At 45.9% G+C, this 22,412-nt stretch overlaps 4 protein-coding genes across 10 annotated transcripts in view; 3 read left to right on the plus strand and 1 right to left on the minus strand.

Moving 5' to 3' along the window:
- Positions 1–1,142: 1,142 nt before the first annotated feature.
- Positions 1,143–11,539, plus strand: snx22 (sorting nexin 22). Of its 2 annotated transcripts, XM_018765713.2 has the most exons (8): positions 1,143–1,322; positions 2,243–2,341; positions 8,315–8,398; positions 8,578–8,682; positions 9,181–9,275; positions 9,442–9,474; positions 10,509–10,576; positions 10,715–11,539. In XM_018765713.2, the coding sequence occupies exons 2-8, from the start codon at positions 2,279–2,281 to the stop codon at positions 10,852–10,854; spliced, it is 588 nt and encodes a 195-aa protein (XP_018621229.1). In that variant the 5' UTR covers positions 1,143–1,322; positions 2,243–2,278; the 3' UTR covers positions 10,855–11,539. The 2 variants fall into 2 exon arrangements, with proteins under 2 accessions (XP_018621229.1, XP_018621230.1); XM_018765714.2 differs by lacking the exon at positions 9,442–9,474.
- A 498-nt stretch (positions 11,540–12,037) lies between these two features.
- Positions 12,038–14,550, minus strand: ppib (peptidylprolyl isomerase B (cyclophilin B)). The gene is made up of 5 exons (XM_018765712.2): positions 14,225–14,550; positions 13,265–13,378; positions 13,087–13,180; positions 12,603–12,787; positions 12,038–12,401 (listed from the first exon to the last, which is right to left on the minus strand). The coding sequence occupies exons 1-5, from the start codon at positions 14,324–14,326 to the stop codon at positions 12,279–12,281; spliced, it is 618 nt and encodes a 205-aa protein (XP_018621228.1). The 5' UTR covers positions 14,327–14,550; the 3' UTR covers positions 12,038–12,278.
- A 2,821-nt stretch (positions 14,551–17,371) lies between these two features.
- Positions 17,372–19,485, plus strand: pclaf (PCNA clamp associated factor). Its single transcript, XM_018765715.2, has 4 exons — positions 17,372–17,676; positions 18,584–18,667; positions 18,853–19,027; positions 19,331–19,485. Exons 1-4 carry the CDS (start codon positions 17,631–17,633, stop codon positions 19,374–19,376), a joined length of 351 nt encoding a protein of 116 aa, XP_018621231.1. The 5' UTR covers positions 17,372–17,630; the 3' UTR covers positions 19,377–19,485.
- Positions 19,486–21,795: 2,310 nt separating this feature from the next.
- LOC108942332 (casein kinase I-like) overlaps positions 21,796–22,412 on the plus strand; it is a 39,210-nt gene continuing 38,593 nt past the window's right edge. For all 6 annotated transcript variants that reach the window (XM_018765616.2, XM_018765614.2, XM_018765618.2 and 3 more), the window contains exon 1: positions 21,796–21,969. The gene's annotated coding sequence lies outside the window, so the exon portion shown is untranslated. The remainder of the gene's footprint in view (positions 21,970–22,412) is intronic.

Genomic DNA, 22,412 nt, shown 5'->3' on the forward strand with positions numbered 1-22,412 from the left:
TTAAATTACACCCCGCTATTCGGTGACACAGGGACCGCTCCCCGTTCCCCGGGGGACGTCTCCTCTCTCCAGCTCCGGAAGCTCGGCCGTCGGCGGCGTCACCCGACTCGTCCGGGGTTCAAGAACGACGGGACCACCTGTAGCAGTTTGTCTGAGCCGCAGGGGTTCCGATCCCACGGACAGTACCGGACTTTCCGTCCTTGAGGTCTGACCCTGCCCGCCCCCCCCACCCTGACGCTGTCATATTTAGCAGCACACGCCACTGCTCATCACGCCAGGCCCGCGGGTCGTGTGTTTCAGGCGTCCCAGAGGCCCATGGTGTGAACTGCACAGGATTCCGCACCTCCCGACAGTTGGATTTAGGCTTTTCCCGCAACGCCAGGCGGGACGGGCCTGTAAAGTGCACCTTTTTCTACCCCCGCCCACCTCGTTTTTTTTTTCTCCTCCCCACCAAAATTTGGCGGTTCTCACCAGCAATTTTACATTTACGTTGCTGCGATGGACCCTGCGGTTCCCACTCAGTAAAAATGCTCTTTTCCCAGTTTGCCATGTTGTTGTGGATCACACCGACTTAATACCTGAGGTTGATACCCGTGAGCAAGAGACTCGACAAACTATTTTAATTCATAAGGTCCTGATGTAAAATGCAGGAACTTATTTCGTCTCAGAGATGCGGGCCGGTGCAGCTCTCAACTTCCCTTCAACTTTTTTTTTTTTCAAACTTTATTCAATAAAGTTATCAATAATACACAACTAAAACAATACATTAAAATCCACAATCAAACAAACTCAACACCATTTTCTTAGTTGGTCAACAAAGTTACTAAACAACCATTACATAAAATACATTGTCAAGACAAAGTCTTTCCCATAACAATCCCCTTCCTGGCTTCAAAAAATGTAACTGACCCATGTCTTCTTCCCTTCAACTTTTAAGTGTGTGTGTTTGCGCGCGCGCGTAGGAAGCGCGTACGGAGCGACACCGCTCTTTCTCCGGTGTCCTCCGGGACACCACGAGCGCGTGAGTGAAGTTCCGCAGGCGTGGCCGATTCCAGGCTCCGCCTCCTTCTCGACTCAGCCAATCGGAGCGCGCGAACAGTGGGACAGGGGCGGTGGCGGCGAGATCCCGAGTCGCGCGCCGCGTTTCCAGCGCGAGGAGCGGAGACCGAAGAGGAGAGGAAAGGCGGAGAGACGCGGAGTGCGGACGCACCTGTGGTGTTACTGCGCTTCAGTGTCACACGGTGCCGGGGGTGCGGAGTTACACTGATACGCTGAGTGTCGGAGATACAGTGGAGGACCAGAGAAACACTGTCACAGTCAGTGTAAGTGTGATACAGACTGAGTTCGCGTCGACAGTGTCGCTCGCGCAGTCACTCACAGGGCTCGTGCAGCAGTGAGTGTCGCGCGTCAGCGTCAGTGACACAGCGGACGGTTACAGCTCTGCTGCCTTCTTTGCGTAAGATCGCAGGTTCGAGTCTCACCTCAGCTGTACTAGTAGTATCCTTGAGCAAGGTGCTTACCGTAATTGCTACGGTAAAAGTACCCAGCTGTAAGGTATATAATTTTAAGCTTTTAATAACTGTAGTAAAAAGTAGTAATTAGTGTATTACACTAATAACTGTGGCATGATGATGGTGGAACAGCGAGTAGCACCTCTGAGTCTGTCTCATAGCGCCGTGGTGGTGCGAGAGGACGTGGGTTCGAACCCACTTAGTCCGTGTGGAGTGTGCATGTTCTCCCTGTGTCTGCGTGGGTTTCCTCGGGGTGCTCCGGTTTCCTCCCACACTCCAAAGTCATGCTGTTCAGGTTCCCCCTAGTGTGTGAGTGACAGAGAGAGTGTGTTCCCGCTGACGTACAGATGAGTGACTCAGTGTAAGTAGTGTATCTAGCAGTGTAAGTCTTTGAGTGCTCTGGTTTCCTCCCACAGTCCAAAGACATGCTGTCCAGGTTCCTCCATAGTGTGTGAGTGAGAGATTGTGTTCCACTGATGTATGGGTGAGTGATCCAGTGTAAGTAGTGTATCCAACAGTGTAAGTCACCGCGGTGAAGGTGTGTGGGCTGATAGTAACACTACACAGAGTTCATTGGAAGTTGCTTTGGAAAAAAGCGTATCATAAGTGATAGTGTTTACAGTATTGTTACTCTTTTAGTTGGTACAAACAGTGTTGATACGGTGTCTGTGATAATGTTTGCTGTTACAGTGTTGACTGTTAGTTGATACAGTGTTATTCTTTTGATACAGTGTTAATTCAGTGGAGTTACTGACAGACGGAGCACGATGATCGAGGTTTCCATCCCTTCACTGGAGAGGAAGGTGGACGAGTCGGGCAAGTTACAGAAAGTGAGTGGAACTGGACGCACGCCAGGGCGAGCGCGTGGGCACGCGCACATACACACACACCCAGCTGCTCCGGTTTTAATCTCTTCTCACAATTTAAAGTTTTTCTTTATTTAAATTCTAAACATTTACTTTTGTCTGTCCACTGAATTTACATTATTTTAATTCTTCATTTCCTATTATAAATGCCGGTTTTACTCACTATTGAATGGATTTGCTGTTCTTCATGTGAGCTTATAACATTTCTTTGTTTCACTTTTCTCCAAAGCGACTCAAAGTATTAAGCTACTTACAGTGATTTACTATTTTATATAGCTAGGCAATTTTTACTGTATTAATCCAGGATAAGTACATTGATATAAATGGTAGGGTTCAAACCAGTACCACTTGAACCAGTGCCACTATTTGTTGTTCAAATTTAAATTGATCGATTGAAATTAAAATGAGTGTGAACTGATACATTGATAAACTGATATTCACGCAATAGATCTTCTCACGCCGATTTTAATTATTTCACTCCAAAGAACACGCCCAGTACACAGATAAAATACATTTTACAAGTTTTTACATTTCGTACAGGTTGTCCCCTAAACTGTGCGTTCAGCTTGCTGACCGCACACTCCGCTCTTCATCCCGTGTGGACATGGGTTCAAGTCCCTCTTGTAGGCATGCTGTCCGTGTCCATCTGTGCTCTGTCTCTTCTGTGCTGAGATCCTAGAGCCTGCTGGTCATAGGTCACAGTTGGTGTAGGAGGGGGATGAGAAGGACAGGGTGCAATGCAGACAGGCATCAGCACAGGACTCTTGTGTTTTTCACACCGCCATAAACAGTGGGAGGAAGGAATGGGTTCCTGTCCCCTGTAAGCTGAAAACTGTGGACAGTCCCCCCCACCATGATCTCCTGAGGTGTGGAACTTTGCTGTAAGTGTGGAGTCTGGGACAGAGGAGGTTCAAAAGCCTGATGAGCTGAATAGGAAGTTTAAAGGTGGAGAAGTAGTAGCGGATCGAGCCGTCACGTCGTAATCGTAGAACTGCGATGGAATCCCTGATCCTGCTGTAGTTATCGTGATCGAGGTATTTAATCCCGAATCCATAAAGTAAAAATTCCCCAGCTGTATAAATGACGAAAAGATACACTAACTTTGTAGTGTACAAACCTCACACTGTAAATCACTTTGAATAAAACACACACCTTTAAATCCAGGCTTAAGACCTACATGTTGGAAATTTCCTATATATACACATTTGTATGTGCACTCTTCTATCTCCTTTCCTCTTTCTCCCTTTTCCTTTCCTCATTTATCATAAAATTATTTTCCTCTTTGTTTCTAACTATCCTGTTCTTGGATGGTATAGGGTGGCAGTGGGTGCTTCGCAGCTCCTGGGTGGTCGGTTCGAATCAGCCTCAGTCTGTGTGGAGTTTGCATGGGCTTCCTCCCACGCTCCACAGACATGCATCTCTAGTGAACTGGTGGTTCTTAATTGCCCACAGTGTGTGTGAGTGTGTGTGATTTCCCTGTGATGGACTGGACTCCCTTCCAGGGTGTACGCTGCCTCACACCCTGTGTTTCTAGAATAGGGCTCTGGACCACGCGACCCTGCACTGGAGAAGCAGCTATTAATAATGGATGGATTCTCTTGTTCTTTTTCGTCCTCGTAGTCGTAAATTTTTATTTACTTATGTGTATTGTAGATTTGTTTGCTTTAGACTCGATTCCTTTTATGTTTGTTGTAAAGCACGTCGAGGAGCTGCTTTTAAATGGGTTACATAAACCAAAGATCGTCATTATTATTATTAGAACGCTACCTAATGAGGCGGTTTAGGTTATGAATTTACCGTAATCACTCGTAACCCCTCTTCTGAGCTGCTCATGGAGTTTTATTTACAGCACAGGTTAAGGTAAGTTAAATCACGAAAAGTCACTCGTAATAATAGTGCCTTTGAAGAGAATGCTGTGCATTTTAATCACTTTAAGTTTTTAACTCATTCTAAGGCTTTTCTTTGACTTTTCAATTTATTTTCGTACTTTTTAAAATTTTTTGCTTTTTTAACGTTAGCGCTTAATTATAACATGTGATAAGGAGACATGAGATTTCTAAGAGGAGGCACAAGGCTGTTAAGACAACTGACGTGCGCAGGAGAAGCCACTCCCTTTGTGGGGGATCCACATCACCAAGGCTCATAATTTTCACTGAAATGTGTTTTTTCGGAAAGTGTTTCTTCCATTATGCAAATTTCCGGGTGCATTATCTTGTGGGAAGTCTATATTTGTCTGGGGCAGTCAGGTCTTCATGAGGGACATATGCTGTTATTATTGAATTATTCTTAATTTTAGTCCTTTTTATCATTATTCATGGCAGCAACCACTCACGGTTTGCGTATTGGGAATATGAACGGTGGTTATTTCCTAGTTCTCTGCTACGCTCTGGAGCGGACCTCCTCCGCACTCCTGCAGCCTACCCAGCGGCCCCACTGAGCTCGTCCCCGCAGTCTCCATCTCATGTCCACTCCCAACACCTCTGTTGAGGTGCATGCTGGGTGTGAGGTTTGGGTCACTGGTGGAAGCTGTCTGCATAATGGCGATTCCTCTCATATCCCAACCATCCAGGTGGGGACAGAAGCTTCACTGAAGGGAGTTTATACAGCCAGGTGACCATTGTTGACCTCACTTCTTGTACCACCAGTCAAGTGTGTGCCTCTTTGACAACTCTTGCTTGTTTTTATTGTGAATTCTTGGAAACTCGTGCGTGCGTGTGTGTGTGTGTGTGTGTGTCTGTGTGTGTCTTCAGTCGTGCTATGAACTCTGGATGTCTGCTGCAGGGACTCCATCTAAAAGTGACGCTCACATTTCCTCTTTCCTTTCTTGCTTTTTGTCGTCTGCTTCCTCCCGGGAACCCTTCTAGTTCCTTCGCAGGGAGGCCATGCAGAAGGGACGCTGGGTAATTACAGCGTGTTAGTGAGTGTGTGACGCTCTTTCGTCTCAGGCTGAAACGGTAAGTTTCCTGGGATGAAAAAGCGCTTCTGTCCCTATGAGCAGTGGCTCTGAACCGTCTGCTTGACCGCTGAGCCTTTGGGGATTATGGCACTACAGGGTCCTGTGGGTGGCTGGGGGGCTTGGTCTGGGGGCTTCGCTGGGTCACTTCCTGTGGAGGCTAAGAGCTGCTATGTGTTTGTGTGTGCGTGCATGGGTGTGTGTTCGCGGAAGGGTCCGGAGCTCAGCATACACCCGTGACAAAGCGCGCTCTGTGATGTGGGGAGCCCTCTGGTTGTGTAGGAGGGGATGTGAGTCCCCTGTGCCCCCCGCCATCGGAACAAAGAGGCGATGGTGTGAGATGCAGTGCTGCTCCAAGGCTCATGTCTCCGACAGTCAGGAGAGAGGAGGAAGGGAGACGTGTCCACGTCCATGTCCACGTCCACCTCCGTGTTGTTCTGCACAGGGCGGCTGCAGCGCCCCCTGTCACCCATGTCTGCGCTCGGCCCTAAGGCACCGGGGCCTCCTCTTTGATCCGGGCGCCAGGGCCTCCATCTCCTCTTTTGCTCGGAGGAATTTTGATGTTGTCAGGGCAGACAAAGGAGAATCTGTGCGGCCCAAACCACGCGCGCGACACCCGTTTCCGTTCCATTGATTTCATTTATTTATTTTAGCTGGCACTACGGCCAAAGGAGGGGTTGCGAACACGGAGCCGGAGCTCAGCGATTCCTAAAAATTAGTCACAAGAAATCCATTGTGCGCGAGGGGGTCGAGCGGGGGGCGTAGCTGGAGGTCCCCCGCGGACCACGTGGAAGTGTGTGTGGCGGCCGTTAACACACGCCCGATGTCCGAACCATCCTTGGTGACCGGATGCGATGTTTCGCCGGACACAGATCGCTCTCTGTGCGCCGGACAAGTCCACGGTTCATGGAACGGACTGCGATTCTCATCACGATGCTCTTTCAGTTAATGAACTGCGAGCCGGTCACGAGTTTCACGCTCATGCAACCCTAAGGGGATGTTTTGTGGACGAGGCTTCGACCTTTCCCTTGGAGCTGTGCGCAACCCGAAGCCTGTAGGCGTGTTAACGGCTCTGGATCCTCAACGTAGGAACGCAGATGGGTGTGTGTTTGTAACTCGTTCTGTTCGCACCTCCGATTTCGCTTTCGCTGCTAAGTCGCAATCGGTAATACAGATGTTCCTCGGTTTATTTACATGCCAGGTAACTTAACTGCAAAGTTATTAAAACTAACTGAACTAAAAGCCTTGATGCATCGTTAATTGAATTTTGCGGCAATTTCTCAGTTCTCTATTAAAACGTGCAGCTCTTTTTTTAAATATAATTTTAATTAGTATTTAGTATGTAGTGAAAAATGTATTTTTAAAATCTTTATATAAATGGACTCCTGGTGCTCTTTTGGACATTGCAGTTGGACACCACACCAGTGTGCCCTGACGACTGGTCCCTCGCTGTCTCAGTTCAGGCCCCGTGAGCAGACTCGGCCTACTGTCGTCCTGCAGGTGGCAGAACTTCCTCAAGTTTGGGGTGGGGGGCGGGGGGCAGTGGCTGCGCAACGAGGCGTGAGCTGCTTCCCAATGAAAGGACACAGTGAGCATCATTCTTGACCCGGCTGCGGCTGTTGGAACGAAGCCTCGCCTGCGGGGGTGTGCGCGTGCATCGCTGGAAGTGGTTAAGGGGCTGAACTTGTCACCAGACGGTTTCAGATCCTGCACCGTGAGCTTCTGTTGCGCTTTTAACTGACATTTCCAGCGTGAGCAGGTGTGGTGATAAGGTGCAACGAAATACGCAGATTCAGTTGTGTTGATGCAAGCGGATCAGTATGTAGTGAAGTTCGGATCTTCGGGGGCCCGTCCGCATTTCACACACCGGGATTCCATCTGATGCCCTGCTGACGTTGCCACTCGCCAGAACAGCCGTTAAAACCATACGTGCAGCAATCGCCCGCCGTCTACAGCGGCATCTTACGACCCCTTTACCCATCCAGTGTGGGACAACACAACAGATCGAATGCTTTGTGGGTGCAGGAAGTGGGATGGGCACTCTGGTTACCCGTAGGGACTTTCCACCCACGGGGGAGCTGCTCTGCCGTGTCTGTGCCCCTAGTGAAGTGCGGTCAGCTGCGGACCGCTTTCAGGATGACGGAGTGTGTGAGAAGCTGTCCGCCACAGAGCGTGTCCATCGAACCGCTCTGTCTCCCCTCTCTCCATCGATTCCATGACTTCACTGCTTGAGCACACTGGACAAGCGCACATGAGATCACATTACGTGGTTTTGTAACATCGATGGATTTCTTAGGATCATGTTTATTCTCCAAGGTCCATTTAAAAACATTGTCTCCCTTCTTCTATATGGACTAACCCAATAAACTTAGATTTACTGTAATATCTGTTAATGACCTCAACCAGCAGAGGGCACTCTCACTGACCATTGGCCTGCAGACATGACTATTGAACGGCGCCTTCTCTCTTCCGTCGCCAAGACTGCAGCGTGTCATCACAAGGCCCCAATGAAAGTATAATATGTTATAGCTATAAATACCTTCCCAGGATGTTTTACTACAGACGCACGCTAGTGTCTCGAGGACAAGTGGTTGGTGGAAACCGTAATGGAGAATCATGTGCTTTGTGATATAGGGGGGCGCAGTGGCGCAGTGGGTTGGACCACAGTCCTGCTCTCTGGTGGGTCTGGGGTTCAAGTCCCGCTTGGGGTGCCTTGTGATAGACTGGTGTCCTGTCCTGGGTGTGTCCCCTCCCTCTCCAGCCTTACGCCCTGAGTTGCCGGGTAGGCTCCGGTTCCCCGTGACCCCATATGGGACAAGCGGTTCTGGAAAAAAAAAAAAAAAAAGTGCTTTGTGAGGTCCAGGAATGGCCACTAGATGGCGAGCAGGCCACAAATGCTGTGTCTTTCAGTGGTTGGTTTGGTGTAAAAACTGATACTTTGTGCACGTGCTTGTCTGTGATGGGTCCATACAACTCTGTTTCAGCTTTTCCGAGTGGAGATACTGTTCAACGGCCGGAAGCACTTTGTGCTGAAGCGTCACCGAGAGTTTGTGAGCCTCCACAAGAAGGTGAGCGTCTGCCGATCCTCAGCGGCCGTGAGCCATGCCGTACCCTGTTTTATGCAGGTAAATACTGGCTGGAATCCAAGTGAATTACTCTGGCTCCAGGGTACACTAGGAACGCGATCCTGGACTGAGTGCTAGGTGTGGGACGACAGGTCCTCACGGGGGCTCTCCTTCCCTTCCAGCTGAAGAAGATCCTGCAAACCCCAGACTTCCCAAACAAGCGCAGCCCACACTTCAGGCAGAAACCCCTAGAGCAGCGGAGGCAGGAGCTGGAGGAATACGTAAAGGTAAATCTCTGCATTTGCAGTAATAGTGTTCAACATGCTACTCCTCTCTCCGTTTATTTAGATTAATAATGTCCAACAGCCAATCAGGATACACCTCTCATCACTTAATTACATAAACATACAACAGCCAATCAGGGTACACCTCTCACCATTTATTTACATTAATACTGCTCAACAGCCAATCAGGGTACACCTCTCATCACTTAATTACATAAATGTACAACAGCCAGTCAGGTTACACCTATGGTAATAACAATGTCGCACAGCCAATAAGTGTACAGCAGCTATTTGCATTAACACTTTGCCACAGCCAATTAGAGAACATGACCCTTTGCGTTCGACTCACTTGAAGCAGCCAGAAAAGAATAGTCGTAAACAGAAGTGAATACATTGCACTCCAAAGCACTTTTGAACACAATTTAATTTAATTATAAAACAGTTTAATTTAAATATACTCGGGGCATTCTGTCAACAGACTTTCTCTCCTCTGGATTGTAGATCATCCTGTATGAGAATGAGGAGGTTCCACAGGAAATGCTGGATTTTCTACAGGTCAGACACTTCCACTCCGTGAACAAGATCTCCAGTTCAGAGTACGTACCACGCTTTTCCCTGCACTTGTACCTGCCGTTGCGTCGGACATACCGCGAGGCGCTTGGCTCCCCCTCTGATGTGCGACTAACGGCTCTTGTTTGTTACAGTAGATCAGTTTAGTTTCTAAAGGCACTAATCACACTCTGGGGTTGCTGCGAATTTCAGATCGCTGGATGACACCCATCCCGAGGCCTACAGGTAGGAACCTGGAGCTGGGAGCAAACGGCATGCCTCGTGTAACCTTCGCTCCTGCCATGTTCCGTCTGTCTCCCTTTCGTGTGTCCCAATCACGTTTGTCATAGACGCCGGGTCACATCTGCGGGAGAACAATCAGCCGACACCAGGTCGTCTCTAGACACCCCCCAGGAGAGGGCGGTGTCCCTTAAGTCGCTTTAGTCGCTTTCACGAGTACCGTTCTTCGGCCGGGGAGCCGTAGTGGTGCATGTCTGCGATTCTGCTGCTGGCACTGGTCTGTTTCCACAGACCATCTGATATCTTGTTGAAGTTCTGCTCGTGTGGTATCTCTCGAGGCTCCTGGTCTCCCTCAGATGTGACTTGGGCTGGTATCCCAATGGGCCTCTCTTTCTGTCTATCAATTTCGGTTAAGTTCAATTAGTGTTTAATTGAAAAAAGTTGTGTGCATACTGTATGTTACATTACATTTATTCATGTAACTGATGCTTTTCTCCAAAGCCACTTACAGTGTTAACATATTTACAATCATTTACCCATTTATATAGCTGGGTAATTTTTTTTTCTGGATCAATTTAGGGTAAGCACTTTTTCCTAGGGTATTACAGCTGGAGGTTGGAATCAGACCTGTGACCTTTGGTTCCAAAAGGAGTCACTGTAACCAGTATGCTACCAGCTGTTCCTGTATTACTAAAGCATTAGTGGAACTATTTTATGAACAATATTTTGTAATTAGAATTAACAAAGGAACATCCATCCATCCATCCATTTTCAATACTCAGATTATCCTGATTGGGGTCATGGAGGTCTGGAGCCTATCCTGGAATCACTGGGTGCAAGGCTGAGGGGGATTTACAACCTGGACAGGATGCCTGTGAAATTATATTAATAAAAAAAAAGAAACTGAACTGAAATTGAACAAATTAGCACCTGCACTGATATCCACAACAAATAATAGTGTAATCTTTATGATGTATAGTGGGATAATAATCTATAATAATGTTTCTCTCTCTCTCTCTCTCTCTCTCTCTCTCTCTCAGCTGTCAGCTCCTGCACCAGCGTGTTGTGGGGTTCTCCAAAGACCCGTACCTGCTGGACACCGTGTCAGGTAGGCGCCGCCCGTCTTCTCCTCATATACAGTATTTATTAAAATTGTACCTTCATGTCACGTTGAAACTACAGTCAGTAGTATGGTGTGTGTTGTGGGTGTCGCAATAATCAATAGCCCCCTCCCGTGACCTTCCAGACCTCTCGAACGTGATCGTAGAGGGAGTTCTGCAGGGCCTGTACCCCGCAGATATGTGCGTGAGCATCACCTCCAGCAGCAAACTTCGTGGCCTCCGCAAGGGCAGCTTGTCTCCGCTGCCAGAGACCCAGCGCACGTGAGCGGTTTGGGAAGCCGGTCTGGAGACATCCAACCGATGACTGGAACCAGTGGTCGCCTCTGGATCCATATGGAGACCTTATCTGTGTCACCTGGCCTGTGTTGTGTGTAATAGAGGGGAGCCACACCTGGACCATCAGGATCCACCTCTGCCAGGAGGTGTGGTGCTCTTGAGATATTAACCTGCTGTTGCTGTGGAACTATTTATCAACGGTTTCTCCTCCCAAAGCCCTCATGTAGGGACACCTGCATCTTTAACAGCAAAAGACCAGTGTGGCATTTGCTGTTCACACCCAACAGGACCACAGTAAGGCTGCACAGGACCTGCATCTCTCTGCAAAGCCTCAAATAAGCTTCAGTTTTCATAAGAATTTGTTTGACCCAAACAGCTACTAGCTCAGTTCACACTTGTGTCTATACCTGCGCTGTTTGGTTTTTTGAGATGTTACATAAACTCTACAGCTCATCCTCTTTGCGGATTTCGGGGGAAAATTGTTAATATAAAACTTGCATTGAGCTTTTTAGATATGTTAGTGTTGAGTTCTTTTGCATCTGTAATGTATTTTGAGGCCAGTCCAAGTTAACATAAAACTCCTGTGTTTCTATGAAATGAACCAGAGCAAGTCAAAAATTATCTGTAATGTTAAACTTGTGGTGAAAGGCAAAATTATTGGAGGTGCTTTTTGACTTCCCCCTCATATATTGTGCCTTGCTAAATTAGAACCTTCTGCACTGTTGCCCTAAGCTGGTTATCCATCACAACAGGAACAGTTCAGGTTACACGCAAAACTTCCTTACCCAGGAAACTGGACTCTCCGCTGGACTTCTCCTACCATTAAGGACCCGAAGAGATCACGTAAGCTGTGGTGGCACCACCTCTTGCTCCTCAATATGGGACTTGGGCTTTCCTTACTCTGGTCTCTACTGACCGAAAGGGCGGCTCTCACATTTGTGAGATACGATATGATGGTGGGCGGAGGTAGTTACTCCATGCCCACACCACCACCTTAGATGAATTAATGAATTTCAATAAATTAAAGTTCAGGGTATAGTTAAAGCCCCAACACAGAGCAGTCAAGGAGGACTAAAGTCCCTCGCATCAAGGGTTGTGTCAACGTGTGACGAGTGGAAAGAAACTGACAGCCTTTTTTTCCCTGAAGCATACAAACATAATTCTCACAGAAGTAAAAATTTCACTACCTTTATTGAAGACACGTCTTTACAAAAAGCAGGTAGGTGACTGTCGGGCAACTGCCTGGAATGCTTTTTCGGAGGCATGACCTGGTACAGGTGTGGCAGTCGTGCTGCTGGAGGGTGATAAACCCCCCCCATGTGAACCAGAGGGCAAACCACAGCAGCCCTGTGAGAAACACCTTGTTCCCTGAACCCAGTTCCCAGTTTCCCTCCACCCCAGTGCCCATTTCGTTTACTCCTTGGCAATGGCGAATGGAGTCTCCACCTCAATTTTGCCACACTCGTGGATGATGACATCTTTCAGTGGCTTGTCCCTGCCATCGGTCTTGGTGCCTTCAATCTTCTTCACGACGTCCTGTGGATTGGGACGGTCATATATAAAACCTTAAGGCAGCATCTCTGCAGGTCATCAGCTTGCACCAACATTCCCCGAAAACCAAGCTTTTGATCAGCATTGACCACGTTCGGTAATTCACCACTGTGCCAGCATAGAGATGGGATGGGATGGGATGGGATGGGATAAGTAAGGACGAGTTGGCTTGGAACAGATACTCACCATGCCCTCCAGGACCTTGCCGAAGACGACGTGTTTCCCATCCAGCCAGGGCGTTTTGACAGTGGTGATGAAGAACTGAGAGCCATTGGTGTCCTTTCCCGCGTTGGCCATGCTCAACCAGCCTGGGCCGTAGTGCTTCAGCTTGAAGTTCTCATCAGGGAAGCGGTCCCCATAGATGCTCTTACCTTGAGGAATGCGGCACGTCAACAACGTCAGGTGTACATCAGTTACGACAAACTGGTGACATCTTAATGAATCTGTCCATTCCAGACTAGTTCTAGAGTGCAATTGAGATACTTATACACTGGGAAAGTGTGTTTTTAGAAGTTATGATTTCATTTTGACTCACTTCTGTGATTTCTTTTTCATTGACACTTTAAAATACAAGATACCACCACTTGTGCTTCCCTAAAAAGATACAACCACCAGATACATTGATGTCTTGCCTCGACATGTTAGAGCAGTTAAAAGTTGGTGAACTAACCTCCAGTGCCGTCTCCTCTGGTGAAGTCTCCACCCTGAATCATGAAGTCCTTAATAACACGGTGGAATTTGCTGTTTTTGTAGCCAAATCCTTTCTGTTGGAGAAAGTGTGGAGTTTTTTTTTAAACTGACTCGAGAAACACTTGAAGATGGTGAAGATGAACTGTTACGATTCTTACCTCCCCTGTTGCCAACGCGATGAAGTTCTCTACCGTCTTTGGCACAGTTTTGCCAAACAGTCCAATCACAATCCTCCCTGCATCCTCGTCTCCAATTCGGATGTCAAAATAAACCTGTTTAAAAGAAGGAGGGGGGGAAAAAAAAAAAAAAAATAATCCTAATTATTTTTAAAAACGGTTATTCTTTTAAGGTTGGTTCTGTTCTATTTAAGTGCATCTAAATTAATGTATAGGGAGGGGTAATATTACTCCAGGATAACTTTCACCAGGTAAATCTGTCAAACTCTGCTCTATGTTCATCTAATCCATCCAGAGTGCAGCTTGTTCAGGTGTGTTAAAATGTGGGATCAGAACACAGCCCAAGACCTATAGTCCTCTTATAACCCAGGTTCAGTTCAGCACCCAGGCGGGCCTCCAACCCCAACTGGATCATCATCAGCCTTCAGAAATGATCCTGCACCTCTTCTACAAAATTTTACTCCCTTGCCCTGAGTTGAACCAGTACATTCTAAGACATCACAAAACAACCCAACTCATTAGAAACAAGGTATAAACAAGTTATGCAGCATGGTTGCAAATGATAGACTCATTAATAAGACTGAGTGTAACCAGAGCGCAGCTCAGCGCCACACTGTAACCCTCCGCTGGACCCCACTGGCACAAAGTATCCGAGCAATCCCACACAGCGCACTACAATGGATGGGGGCCCTGGCTTGTCCGTCGCATCAGATATGAAGTATTAAATTCATATTCATATTTATTCGTCGAGGCTACAATAAGCGGGAAAAGCGCATTCAGTGCGGGAAGGCAATCGGAAAAGCGACTAGTATAAATAAACATGTATGAAACCAGTTCATTTTCGTCTGGCTGCAAGTGCAGCTCGGTCCTGCGCTCCTCCTCTTCGTTACTACCAACACAGCTGAGTTGACGGTAAAACCGTGTAATGGATCGGAAACGCACCTTGGCCGTCACTTTGGGCCCTTTCTTCTTCTCATCGGCCTCCGTCCCACCCGGGAGGAGGAGCAGCAGCACCGCGAGGGCGACAGAAAAGAGCAACCTCATGTTCGCGTCCGAGTCCGAAGCAGCAGACGGGCCGAAGTGCAGCCGTGGCGTTCAGAGGCGCTTTAAGAGCCGCTATCCGGGGTGGGGTTAACGCTCGCGACCGGGACCTCCGGCTTCCACTGTCGCTTTCCTCAGCAAGCGCTGTCTTTTTTTACAGCGCACTCCACTCTGATTGGTTAATACGGAGCATGTGACGTGCGTGGCCCAATCAGGGCCGAATGCGTTTTGCTTCTATTTTTCTCTGCTCGTGGATGTCCCAGTGGCCGCTTTAGTGAATGTACAAAGGCAGGTTAGTGACATGGGGCTCTAAACCAAGGAAGTAAAGAATTCACTGCAGACTCCAGTTCTGCCACGCCAATGTTACAGGTTACATTTAATATGCACAGTGTGTTACCTGAGTTTTCTGCCCTCTTCTTTTTATCATAGAAAGATAGCTTGTATTTTTAATAGGCAATTTATTGACCTAATTTTCAATATTTGTTTATTCAATGCCTTTTAACTCATATCTCTGCGGATAAATAATAATAGTTGTTGGTTTTATACAATACGCGCACTCGCCTTTGATTGGTCCAAGTGCATGCCATGTACGTCACATCCTCTCATTCTTGCCACGTTGCGAACCAATAACAAACGGGCTTTGTGTGACACGAGCCGCACTCCCATTGGATAAATACCGTCCAATCAGGTTTCGGAATGTGTCAGCCATTGAGTGCTCGCGATGAGCTCGTTTGCGGCTCTTGCACAAGACGCGAAATACAGAGGATCGTAATAGAGGCAGATTTATAGCTGGGTGATGCTGGTCATGAGCAGATTGTTAAGCAGTAATAAAACTAGACATAATTTATGTAATTATTAGTTAAATTCATTCGGCCTCAGAAAGAATAAAATGGTTTAGGAACTTTCATTCACTCCCAGCGCCTGAGCCCAACGCTGGAAACGTGTATTTTTATGTTGTACCAGTGTAAATGTATGTACATGTGCACATGTACTGCAGAGCATCACAGATGCATTTGTATAATGGGTTTGCTTTGAGAAAACAGGCTGGACTGCAAACATTTTGGAGATGGCCTCTAACAGGATAATTGTGATCATCTTTTATCCCTTTGTACAGGTATGAGGGAAAAAAAAATTAAAGTATAATATGTTAGATCACTGGAGACAACGTGTGTTGTGTGGGTCCATGAAGCTGGAATTTCACCAGGTTATTGCTTTGAGATGCTCACATCAGTGACCTTTTTGCCAGGGTAAGTTTGATGCCCCAGAGCTTCACTGAGTTTGTTTGCCCTGTGGTTTTGTTTTGTGTCCCAAGACTTTCTGAAATGCTTTCTGATTTAATCTGATCAAATCTACCTTCTGAAAGCAGAGCCTGGTGTTTTCATGATATTTTTTTCAGTGGACTACGTTTAAAAAGCTGTGTGATTTCAGTGATCTTTTGAAATTTTAATCACCACTATTCCATGACATGTGTCCCACGGGTACTCACTTCCACTTTGTCTTCCTCCAGGTAACTGCTCCACCATACTTCTCTAGACCTTGGTTGTAAGGAGTCTGCAGAAGTAAGTAAATGGATTTGGAATGACACTGCTTGAATACTGCCCAAATTGTACATTAATACGTCTTTATTTGAATGTATCCTTGATTCCACCGTGTACTGTATGTTCTACAAGTCAATAAACTGAAAGTGATGCATTTCATTAAACAGCAGTCGGCGTAGCTATGGTAACCGGTGGGCGTCAGGGAACTGACTGCCCCCTTGCGGTTATAGAGAGAACTGCATCTGATACATCTACACGTATATCTGCATTTGCGGTAACTTGTATGGTTGGCCAATTTAAACCACACCGATTTAAATCATGCTTTAAATCAAATGATTTATTTTTAAAAAATCGTTTATATAAATCAAGTTGACTTTTTTTTGTCAGAATATTTCCATCAAATCTTAAAAGGTTTATTTGGTAACAGCTAGAAGCACCTGAAAATAGCTTTAAGTTTAAATGACTGGAAACTGTCAGCAGAAAGTACTTAAATAACTTGAATGACATTTATAAATTGAATAACAGGAACTGTTGAATAATTAAATCACAGTGTTTATTACACAAGTTAACATGATTTAAATGGCTTATAACACATGAGGAAAAAGTCAAATTAAATTACACCTCAGCTTTTTGATACTGATGGTATTATAGTCCTTTATTAACAGACAGAGTTGTACTACAAGTTACTTGTGGCTCCTCCAGTTCAGTGTTCTTGTTTAGGGCCTTGAAGAGAAACGCAAGTTTTGCCACATTTAATTCGGTGCTAAACGTGTTCCCAAGTTTCGACTGGACAAGGCGATATTTGCTAAAGGCGCATCGTACGCCTGCAGAGAATGCAGTGGCAGAAAGATGCCGGTTGACAGAAGCCCTGGATTCTGTATTGACATCACTATCAACAATGTTTAATAGTTTCATTAAAAAAACAAATATTTTGGTAACATTGCTATTAAGATAAACATTTAGAATTATGAAGAACACAAGATTTAAAAAAAAAAAAAAAAAAAAATTATTAAAAGAAAATGCCAACCCTGGTAATTTGTGAAGTGCTGCATAGAACCACAGCTGAGTAGCTTCAGTGTTGGTCCTACAAAGGAGACTCACAGGGCCTTCAGCTGGTTTTACCATGATTTCCTCTCCACATGAGCTCTAGTTATTGAGGGTTTTTGAGCCAGGAACTTATTCGGAGACCATTTTAGTCGATGAATCGTGGAAAAGGAGAGAAGTTTCTGCCCTTATTGATACAGAATTGATTTTTTTTTTTTTTTAAATTTCACTTCAGATTAGCCTTTTTTAAAAATATTGTGGCTTGTTTCTTTACTTGTGAATTTTTAAGGAGTGTGAATGAAAGAGTGCATTGATTTCTGCTATCCGAGATTCCACTAACACGAAAGCAATTGCTGTACAATTTTAAATCATTTAATATTTTTAATATGTAAATTGTATGTGTTTGTCTTCCCCTGGCCCTCTTTGTATTTTTCTTTCTTTTTTGTTTTTTTTCCTCCTCCTGTCATTTTCACTGTTTTGTGTGTTTTGTTAATAAAGTTTTAAACGTAAATTGAGTTGTTCGGCAGGCGGCGCGTGCACAGCTGCACAGGTACGATGACGTAGGCGTGACGTTGATTAGCGCGGTTTAAATTTAAAGGCGCGCGGGAACAGCAGGTGGGCAGTCGGATACAGGGTCTGTGCGGACTTGGTATTTCGGGGGGAGGAGGAGGAATAACCCGTGAAATAGCTCAGAAGAACAATACAAGGGACGCATCAAGGGAACGATGGTGAGGACGAAAGCCGACAGTGTGCCGGGGGCGTACAGGAAAGGTGAGGGAAGCTTCGCAAACAATTTTCTAACAGCAGAAACGTGTATGATGAGTACGTTCGCTCCGTAATCATCATGCTATTTTAATCGTTTTGTGTCTTAAATCACTCATTTTTGTCTCACGTATCCGTCTGCTTTTACGACCCTCCCCTCAGTCAGCTGAGTTTTCTGTTCCACAATCGCCTGGTTTCTGCAACTGCTGCTCCAGCCCCGCGCGCGCCGCAATTATTCACAAACACAAATCTAGTTTAAGTTCCAGTCCATGTTTCTCGTAACGCAGTTAATTCTCCGACGAAACGTGTTAAATCAGTAATTTAATTACCTGCTTTTCAGCACTCTGTCTTCCCGCCCCGCGCGGCGTCTCCGGATCCCGCCATTTCGACCCTCCTCGCGCTCCCCAGCTTTCCGTGCTGCTCCCCCGTTTAATAAAATTATGGTGAAATCCTATAATTAACTTCCTTTCGTTTCGGTGGTTTCCCCCTCCCAAGAACACAGGTTTGCTGTTATGTTGTGGAAAGAGAGACGCCAGCTTACATTACAGTTTGGGGTCTGTTTCAATGGACGGTCTTTGGCGCCACGTTCGCAAAAACGTGCCGCGAGCCTGGAAATGCCACTCTTTCGCACTGAAAGATGAGCGAAAGTTGTGTTGCGGAGATGGCAGTATAACTAAACATTCCAGTAAATGCAGTATTTAGCTAACATGAAACCCATGAATCATGATTTGACAAGTTGCTTGATGCCTTAGAAGAGGGGCGAGAGACGCCCATTCATTGGTTTGGCAGAAAAAATGTAAATTCTCTGTCAGTCTGTGTGTTTGTGTCCAGGCCAGGGGTGGGTCGTCTCGGCCCCCAGGTCGCACCCTGACTGCGCACGCTGATCTGGAATCTTGTGATTCTCTCACATTTGTAGCGGTGGCCGCTTCAGCGCCCAGGAAGTCTCTGGGTAGCTCCAGCTCTGCCAACTCTGCAGGGAGCTCGCAGTCTGGCACACCTGGTGAGTGTCTGTCCTCCTGGCCAAAATTGTTCACTCTTAGCAATAGCTGAGACAGGCATTGCTCTCCACATCTTCCTTGTTGGGCAGTTACAGGTTCTGTTGAACTAGTAGTTCTGATGCTTTGTCAGTTCTGGAAAGTTGAAGTTACATTGCTGCAGGTCTGTGAGGTTCTCTCCGTGTTCCAGCCAAGAACAAATATGCTGGTGGAAACCCAGTGTGCCCACGACCCACCCCAAAATGGCAGAAGGGTATTGGAGACTTTTTCGGCGGCCCGAGTAGGAAGCCGGAGAAGGAGAATCAGCTGCCGCTGTCAGACGATGAAGAAGCTGGGGGGAGCGGCATATCCAAAGCGCCCAGGAAGTATGGCTTGCTTTCTGACCCTCCGTATCAACATGTAAAGCTGGAAACTATAATTCTTCATATCTGAACAAACTATGAAGTCCTAGTACCCTTGTTAGGTTTGGTAAACTTAGTGGTGGGTGTATTTCTTCAGCCTTAAGAGTTCAAAGGATAGAAATTGTATGACCTGGTTGAAGGTGAGTTGTAAATTTTTGTCCTCGGCATAGTGTAACATTGTGTGATCTAACAATAGATTAATTTTCATGGTGAAAGTTTTGTATCAAGCGATATTTTCATAGTGATCTGGCGTACTGTCATTATTAGATCTCGACCACTGCCTGAGGATGACGACACTGAAGATGACAATTAATGAGCTCTGGGGAAACTAAACCGCCATAAAGCCATGACCTACAACTACTTGAAAGGGCTAGTAAATTTTACTTTATGTACATCTTTGTATATAATGTTTTTGTTTTTTGTACAGAAGTTTAATAAAAATTTAAAAGTTGGTTTTGTCTGTTCGTCTGCTTATCTTCCCTATCCTATATAAAATGTTGTGGTAAAACCCTATTTGCTACTGTGGTCTGTATGGATTTATATACATGTTCCTTATAATATTGTAAGCAGTTGTAGAATAGTTTTATGGTTCAGTGCTGAGCACTGAATTTGCAACACCTTAGTGTACATCTGACCCCCCAGAGTTATCTGCATTCTCCTGTTCTCTATTTCATTGGCTTTGCAAGTCCTGACGTTCATCGTGGCCTCAGACTGAGGTTGGCTAATCTCGTATGCCTCCGAGAGACTGGTGCCACTAGACGGCGCCTGTGCCTAACAATTAGTTTCACCATAACCATCTGCCTCTTTGCAGCAACTGGACTCACTGAATTTAGTCTTTAGGCAAGAGCTAAAACTTAAGTTGTTGCTTCACTGAATCAGAGTGGAAGTGTAGGACAGTAACGTCTTCTTTGGCTAATACTGTGAAAGTAACAGCCCGTTATTAGGTTCCCACATATTTCTCAATCAGCATGGCAGTGAGGTTGTACAGTATAAACTCTTCTTGGGGAAAGTAGGAAGTAAACATTTCAACTTAATGTTGTGTAATATGTAATTATCTGGGCAAGTTTAGAGGTAGAGATGAAGTTGTAAAATGTATCCAAACTAATTTTGCTGTTACTTGAAAGAGGATTGGGTGGGTTTTTTTTTTTTTTTTTTTTTTTGCGCCCTTCCTCCCCCTGCCTTAAAAATACTTGTTAACCTTAGGTGGTTTATTTTATATTGTGAAATCAGCTGCACTTGTCATAGATTGCTTACTATGTGATAGAGAAAGCATTTTAAATCACCAATTAGTATATGGTGAGAACCGTGGTACATCAGTGACACCAGGCAGCGCTGTGATTAGTGTACTCGGTTGTGGATTTAAATCGTTTCTGTTGCACTGTAGACTCCATACACAGTAAATGTGACACTGAAAGGGGTTTTATTGGATTAAGGCGGCTTTTAATGCATGCAGGATTAAATGCAGGCCTAAACCTTTGCAGATTGAAGTAATTCCAGGGAAGATTACCAGCAGGTATCGAAAGAGGATATTTAGGAGAAGTAGGGGATATCTCAGAGGAAACCCTGCCTGACTTTGTGACAATAGGACTGGTTTGGGACAAGATGCTCACATGGAACTATGGTTCGATCAGAGGAAAAAGTGCAAAATTTACTCAACGGATCCAATGGAACCTCTTTGTTCTTCTAGCAGAACCACCCAGAAAAGGCTGAATCATCTCTTCACTGCATTCTGCTCGTCTTCCTGTCAGGCCCAATTACAGGGATTAGCGAACTTGTTCAAATGTGTGGTAAAAGCACCACGCTGAATTCTGTCTAGAGAGTCTCTTCCTAAAAGAGCACTATGCTTTTTTGGCCGTTAGATGAGTCACCCGAATGCTTTCCTGTTGGACGTCCGTTGCTTTGCAGACATACCGTTATTCCCAAATCCAGTGGAAAAATAAGTTGTTCTCGCAAGGTCCTGCTTCATGAGGATAAGACGGAGCAATGGCTGCTGCCAAAAACATGAGCTATACTAAGAAAATACCAAAATCCAGGAAGATTTAATACTGTTGTTCAGCCTAAACTGGAAAAAGGAATGTCTAAATGTTATCAGAGCAAACCTAACATCTACATCTTTTCAACCAAAGAGAAAAAACTGACATTTGTTTTCATCAGTTACTTCTGTGCAGTCTGTCATTACACTCATCTTAAATGTAAACTGTACAACATAAAACACAAGAATCCTTTGTTCCCTTCAATTCATTGATTTTTCTTGCGTCCCAGCGGTACTGTCACCATGTTTTCTTGCCCAGTCTGGTCCCAGGTCCCTGAATGGTGGTGTACTGAATTAACAAATTAATTAATGTGTGCAGTATTTTTTTTTTCATCTCAACATTGTAGCTTCTGTGCTTTTCTTGGACACTGAGTAAAATTCAGTTTAGAAGTCCATTACTGCAGCTTCATGGTTTCAGTCAGTACAACACAATATATACTCTGAAAATCTTGCGCGGGTCATGCAGTTTTATCAGAATGGTTTTGCTTTGTGATCATTTCAAATTACTTATCGCGGGAGTTTTCTAAATTTCAAACGTAATATTTTTTTTGTTTGGTAAGTTGAGAGGTTTCACACGATTAACCCGGAAGTGGTTCCTGCTGTTTGCAGGTAAAGAACTACAGGATTCATTCGTTTCCGTATCTGCGCAACCGTTCACTTCCGGGAATTTGCTAAGCGTTCACTTCCGGGACCACGGGAACCTTTCACTGCCCAGGACGAAGGCAGCCCGAGGAAGACAGAAATTAAAAATCCCCCGAGCAGAACTGAGAGCTGCCTGCCGCCTCGGCGCTCTCGCTCCGGGTGTTGAGGTGAGGTCGTCGGCACGGCGGTGACACTCGAGGGGTCAGGCTGCGGACACACGGCCGCACTGAAAGTAAGTCAGTGCTTTTTTTTTTGGCACAATTTTCTTTCTTGCCGTTTCCTCCTTCCCGGTGGTGGACGAGCTCTGGCTGTTAGCTAAGCCTAAGCTAGCCTGTCTGCTCTTCTTCTTTGCCGCGTTCAATGAAAAGCGTATTTCACGTCCCCGAAAGTTGACATTTCTTAATTTATGGACAGAGGAAGACGCGCGGGCTCAGTTTCCGCCCTAGTTATTTCCTACTTTGTTTCCCCATCCGTGGCTGTCCTACACGACTTGTCCGCACCTGCTCCTCCGTTCCCAGCCGAGGCGAGGAGGGGCTTGTGGTGTTTTCCCTCACGGGACCATGCAGCATCATCATTCATGGCATCCAGGAAACTGAAGACGTATCTTTCTAACAGTCAGTGACAGCCTAAGATTGTTTTTAATTCCTTGGAGTCTAGGCAGACATCCCACCTGCT

Source organism: Scleropages formosus, chromosome 5, assembly GCF_900964775.1.
Source record: "Scleropages formosus chromosome 5, fSclFor1.1, whole genome shotgun sequence".
Taxonomy (NCBI): Eukaryota; Metazoa; Chordata; class Actinopteri; order Osteoglossiformes; family Osteoglossidae; genus Scleropages; species Scleropages formosus.